The sequence below is a fragment of the Rhinopithecus bieti genome, unplaced genomic scaffold, assembly GCF_001698545.2.
Source record: "Rhinopithecus bieti isolate Rb0 unplaced genomic scaffold, ASM169854v2 scaffold_9981, whole genome shotgun sequence".
Classification (NCBI taxonomy): domain Eukaryota; kingdom Metazoa; phylum Chordata; class Mammalia; order Primates; family Cercopithecidae; genus Rhinopithecus; species Rhinopithecus bieti.
The window spans coordinates 3827788-3833787 of NW_016806838.1; the positions used below are offsets into that span (position 1 = coordinate 3827788).

General features: G+C 49.7%; 1 protein-coding gene across 3 annotated transcripts in view; it reads right to left on the reverse strand.

The window, feature by feature from the left end:
• The window catches only part of PTK7 (protein tyrosine kinase 7 (inactive)), an 84947-nt gene that overhangs the window by 18048 nt on the left and 60899 nt on the right, over positions 1 to 6000 (reverse strand). For all 3 annotated transcript variants that reach the window (XR_001886740.1, XM_017878187.1, XM_017878188.1), the window contains exons 8-13: positions 4409 to 4542; positions 4120 to 4255; positions 3866 to 3985; positions 890 to 1039; positions 626 to 776; positions 407 to 534 (exon numbers count right to left, since the gene is read on the reverse strand). Coding sequence is in view for 2 of the 3 variants with exons in the window: in XM_017878187.1 (XP_017733676.1) it covers positions 407 to 534; positions 626 to 776; positions 890 to 1039; positions 3866 to 3985; positions 4120 to 4255; positions 4409 to 4542 (819 nt within the window). In the remaining variant the exon portion in view is untranslated. The remainder of the gene's footprint in view (positions 1 to 406; positions 535 to 625; positions 777 to 889; positions 1040 to 3865; positions 3986 to 4119; positions 4256 to 4408; positions 4543 to 6000) is intronic.

Consider the following 6000-nt stretch of genomic DNA (forward strand, 5'->3'; position numbering starts at 1 on the left):
GGCACAGAGTTAAGTGCAGGGCCTTTCACTGGACCCATCATTCTCTCTGGGCCTCCTGGAGAAAAGAACCTTGTCCTACTGCATTCTGACCTGGTCTTCCTCCCCAGCCACCCAGAGATATGTGTGGCTGCTGCAGGAACCTGGGAGGCAGCATTGTAGGAAGAGAACACCCTCCCCTGCAACACACACACACACCCACCGACCATGGGATGTTAAATAAATGACAGCCCGGCTCTGAGCAAGGACTCTAAGACTGTGCAGTGGCATGGTGAGACAGCCAAATCCCCTCCTCTGCCACAAAAATGGCTTCTGTGTCATGTTCTGTACACAGGGGCTGACTGAGTACAAGGTGACAAATGTCTGGGTCCACCACTTCCTGTGCAGGACACCCCTCCCCAGCCCATACCCACGACATAGAGGGGGGCCTCCGTGTGCTTGATGTTGCAGCTGTTGCCTGCAATGCAGGTGTAGCGGCCTGAGTCCTCAGGGGCCACGTCGTGGATCACCAGGGAGCCATTCTGGAAGATGTGCATCCTGCCAGGGGAGAAGCCACAGCGCTGGCCAGCTCGCAGGGAGTGGGCACTGCAGGAGAGGAGGGACGGGTATGGGAGGGAGGCGGCCCTACCTGGGTCCCAGCTTGGTGGGGTCCAGGATGCGGTCCTTGCCCTTCCACTGAATCAGTGGCTTAGGGTCCCCCTGGGCCTCACACTGCAGCAGGGCTGTGTGGCCCTGGTACACAGTCGTGCGCTCTGGCTCTACTTTGAAGGTGATAAAAACTGGAAGGAAAGAGACCAGCGAGGGGCAGGGAGGGGTGAGCCAAGGGGCTGGCAGGGTACATGGTGCTACCCCAAAGGGCCCTCCCAGCCCAAGGGCCCTGCCACGGTCACACCTGCCACAGTGAGCTGGACATGGGCACGAATCTGGCCCTGCGGCCCATTGGAGGCAATGCAAGTGTAGTTGCCAGCGTCATCTCGAGTCACCCGGGCAAAATGCAGGGTCCCAGCGTTGTCTGTCACCCACTCTGGGAGGCTGCTCCCATCTGCAGGAGTAACAAAGGGAAATTATGGAAAGGATCAGGGTTACACAGATGGCTGACAATGCCTTCAGTCCCTCACCTCGACTCCAAAACACACCATCGCTCCTGACCACCCACAGGCAAAGTCCAAACTCCTCAGCCAGGTGTTAGAAGCCCCCCGTTATTTACCCCTCTTCCAATTCTTCAGTCTCACCTCTTCCTCCTGTTGCCCTGTGTGACATTTCACTTCTGCCAAACCGGACTCTGGGCCCAGATTGGCTCTGTTCCTACCCCGCTGCCTGTCACTTCTCCCTCCTAGAGCCCATTCCCACTCTTTGCCATCCCAGGCTGTGGATCCATTTTGAGCCTCACCTCTCCCAGAAAGTTCCCCCAGACCTGAGCAGAGGGAGCCTACTTCCTCCTCAAAATCTACAACTCTACTCTCTCACTCTAGGTGGAAATGTCAAAATTGGTCCAACCTTTTAAAAAACAATTTGGCAACTCACAAAAAGGGCTATAAAAATGTTCATACCCTCTTTCATGCGTAATTATTCCAATTCTGGGAATCTTTCCCAAAGGAAATAAACCTAAATCCAGAAAAAAACTTTGGCTTAAAGATGTTTATTGCAGGCTGGGCGCGGTGGCTCAAGCCTGTAATCCCAGCACCTTGGGAGGCCGAGACAGGCGGATCACGAGGTCAGGAGATCGAGACCATCCTGGTTAACATGGTGAAACCCTGTCTCTACTAAAAAAATACAAAAAAACTAGCCGGGCGAGGTGCCAGGTGCCTGTAGTCCCAGCTACTCGGGAGGCTGAGGCAGGAGAATGGCGGAAACCCGGGAGGCGGAGCTTGCAGTGAGCTGAGATCCGGCCACTGCACTCCAGCCTGGGCAACAGAGCGAGACTCCGTCTCAAAAAAAAAAAAAAAATAAGAAAAAAAAAGATGTTTATTGCAGTAATGAAAAAAAAGGAGGTGGGTAGGTGGGTGGTTAACAACCCAAATCTCCAACGTTTAAGGAACAGTTAAGTAAATTACAGTGAATCCAATGGTTGAAATATTATTAAGATCATCAAAACAAATATTCATGAAGAGTGTATAAAGATGTGGGGAAATGCTTGACAATGGTAAGTAAAAAAGGGTATAAAATTACAGTTATAAAATAAATACTTTTAAAATATTTTAAAACTACGTAGTTATCTGTATTGTCTACTTCTACAATAAGCATGTCTACAGGCATGCACCACCATGCCTGGCTAATTTTTTAATTATTTGTATAGACAGGGTCTCCCTATATTGCCCAGGTTGGTCTTGAACTCCTGGGCTCAAGCAATCCTCCCACCTCAGCCTCCCAAAGTGCTAGGATTACAGGTGTGAGCTACCACACTTGGCCAATCATGTAAATTTAATAACTGAAACTATATATACAATAAAACTGCTAGGTAAAAAAAGAAAAACATACACAAAGAAAAAGAAGACATATGCCCAAAGACGATAAATGGCAGGATTGTGCATTTTTTCTACCAACTAATATCTTGTTTTGTTTTTTTTTGAGACGGAGTCGGAGTCTTGCTCTGTCACCCAGGTTGGAGTGGCAGGGCACACATCTCGGCTCACTGCAGACCGTGCCACGCTCCTAGGTTCGAAAAACCACATTCTCCCTGGCCTCAGGCTCCGCCGAGTACAGCTGGAGACTGACAGGCACGTGCCACCGACCCCTGGCTAATTTTTTGTATTTTTTTTTTTTTTTTGAGACAGAGTCTCGCTCTGTGCCAGGCTAGAGTGCAGTGGTGTTGATCTCGGACTCCGACCAAGCTCCGCCTTCTGGGTCGACCGCAGGGGCGCTGCCTCAGCCTTCCCGAGGTGAGCGGGACTGACAGGGCGGCGCCGCCAGTCACACGCCGGCGAATTTTTGTGATTTTAATAGAGACGAGGTGTGCCCCGTGGTTTGCCAGGATGAGTCTTCGATCTCCTGACGCTCGTGATCCGCGCCACCTCGCCTCCCAAAGTGCTGGATTATAGGCGTGAGCCACCGCATCCAGCCCGCAACTGTTTGTATTACGTTAGTAGCGAGACGACGTTTTCACGGGTTAGCCGCGGATCGGTTGCTCCGATCTCACTGACCTCATGGTGATCCACCACCTCAGCTTCCCAACAGTTGCTGGGGGATTACAGGCGTGAGCACCCGACACCCAGCCTCTCCCAGTATTTTCTAAAGGAGCCCATTTAACTTTTTTCTTTTTTTTTCTTTTTTGAGTCAGAGTCTCACTCTGTCACCCAGACTCTAGTGCAATGGCATGATCTCGGCCCACTGCAGCCTCTGCCTCCTGGGTTCAAGCGATTCTCCTGCTTCAGCCTCCTGAGTAGCTGGGATTGCAAGCTTGTGCCACCACACCTGGCTAACTTCTGCATTTTTAGTAGAGATGGGGTTTCACCATGTTTGAGACCAGTTTGAGGCTGGCCTCAAACTCCTGGCCTCAAGTGAGCCACCCACCTCGGCTTCCCAAAGTGTTGGGATTACAGGCATGAGCCACTGTGCTCGGCCTCCATGTAATTTTTATGTTGGAAAAGATAAACGATTTTGGAAAGGGAGAAGGGAGGACTTTATAGCATTGTCTGGACCAATCCAATCACTTGTTGCCTTGAGTCATCTTCCATGTTGTCCAAGGCTGTAATCTGACCTCTTCTGTATCTGGCGTTTTCCTTCCTAACTCAACTTACATCAGCCTTGCATTGCTTGTCTAATCTCCACATTTCTGGGCACAGTGCGGGGCACCCAGCTGGCCCTCAGGTATGCATCTGATCAGTGGACTGCCCTGCCTGTCCCCACCCTATGCCGGCACTGTACCCACCTGCCCGTTCCCACTTAATAGTGGGCTTCTCTCGGCCTGTGGCTGAGCAAGGCACCGTGGCCTCCTTGTCAAACTCCATGCACTGCTGCGGCTGGGGTGGTGGTGTGAACTTGAGCTTTTCTGTTTCAGCAGAGGGTGGGTGGAAAGAGGAGGAATTGGGGCTGCTGGAGAGGCTGTGGCCAGGCCTGCTGCTCCCTCCCCTTTCCTCTCCTGCCTAGCCGGGAAGGGTGCTCCCCCAAGACATGCTGGCTCACCCAGCACTTGGACACGGGCTTGTGCCTCGATGCTGCCAGCTGGGGTGCTGCTCACACAACGGTACCATGTCCCATCGTACACCTCCACGTTGTTGATGCGCAAGGTCCCATTCTTGAAGACCTCGAACCGTGAGTCCTGCAGCACAGGTGAGAGGCCTCAGAGCCTGAACCCACATCCACCTCTCCCTGGAGGCCACCTCCAGGGAAAGAGTGCTATGGAGGTGAGCACAGAAGAGGGCAGGTGGAGGGAAGGCCCCGCCCATCCAATAGTAACATTCTTCTTTCTCACCTCCGAGATGAGCATCTGGTTTCTGTACCAGACAACTGTGGGTTTTGGTGTGGCCTGGGTCAGGCAATGCAAGTAGCCGGGTTTGCCCTCCTCCAGCTGGCTGTCTTGGGGCTTCTTCAGCCAGGTGGGCACAGCTAGACGGACAGGAAGGAAACAGTGAAGGCTGCTTCACAGGTCTCCAAAACCAAAGGACCCAACTCCAAGAAATTCTACTACCATTCTAGGCCCTGAGTTCAGAAGCCCCATGCTACTCAGATGGCAGGAGTTTCCCTTTAAGGAAGACCCAGGTGCCAGCACCTTTTTTTTGTTTGTTTTTTTCTTTTAAGACAGGTTCTCACTCTGCCACCCAGGTTGGAGTACAGTGACACAGTTATGGCTCACTACAGTCTCAAACTCATAAGCTCAAGTGATTTTCCCACCTCAGCCTCCCAAATAGCTGGGACCACAGGTATGCACCACAATACCTGGCTAATTTTTGTATTTTCTGTAGTGATGAGGTCTTGCTATGTTGCCCAGGCTGGTCTCAAACTCCTGGTCTCAAGCAGTCCTCCCTCCTTGGCCTCCCAAAGTGCTAAGATTATAGGCATGAGCCACCACGCCCGGCCACCAACATCTTTTGAACATTATCTTAGTTAATTGTCACATTAATTAACTTAGTTAACATTATCTTAGTTATAAATCCCCATGGTAGGCAGGGAACAGCGGCTCACACCTGCAATCCCAGCACTTTGGGAGGCGGAGGCGGGAGGGCTGCTATGAGACACTGCACTCTAGCCTGGGCAACAGAGTGAGACCCCCCATCTCTAAAAAAAACAAAAAAAAACCCAAGATATGTATTCCAACACCCATTTTACAGCTAAGAAAACATATTCAAAGAAGTAATAGTGGCTGGGTACAGTGGCTCATGCCTGTAATCCCAGCACTTTGGGAGGCCAAGGCGGGCAGATCATTTGAGGTCAGGAGTTCAAAACCAGACTGGCCAACATAGTGAACTGAGATCACACCACTGCACTCCAGTCTGGGCAAAAGAGTGAGACTCTGTCTCAAATTAAAAAAAAAGAAGAAGAAGAAGTAGTAATGGTGATGTGCTAATACCCAATAGTGATAGAATTTAAAACTCTCGTCTATGTGACTCCAAAACTCATGTTCTATCTTTTTTTTTTTTTTTTTTTTTTTTTTTTTTTTTTTTTTTTTTTTTTTTAAAGGTTTTTTTTTTTTTTTTTTTTTTTTTGACTGATTTAATTTTGGAACTCATTATTGGCTCATTCAGGGATTCAGTTTCTTACTGGTTGCATCTTGGGAGGGTGTATGTTTCCAGGAATATATCCATTTCTTCAAGGTTTTCTAGTTTGTGTGCATAGAATTGTTCGTAATAGCGTCTGAGGGTTTTTACATTTATGTAGAGTTGGTGGTAATGTCCCTTTTGTCATTTATGACTGTGTTTCTTTGGATTTTTTTTCTTTATTAGTCTCACTAGCAGTCTATCAATCTTTATTTTTAAGAATCAACTTGGACAGGCGTGATAGGTCATGCATGTCATTGGCTGGGCAGAGTGGCTCATTCCTTTAATCCTAGCACTTTGGGAGGCCGNG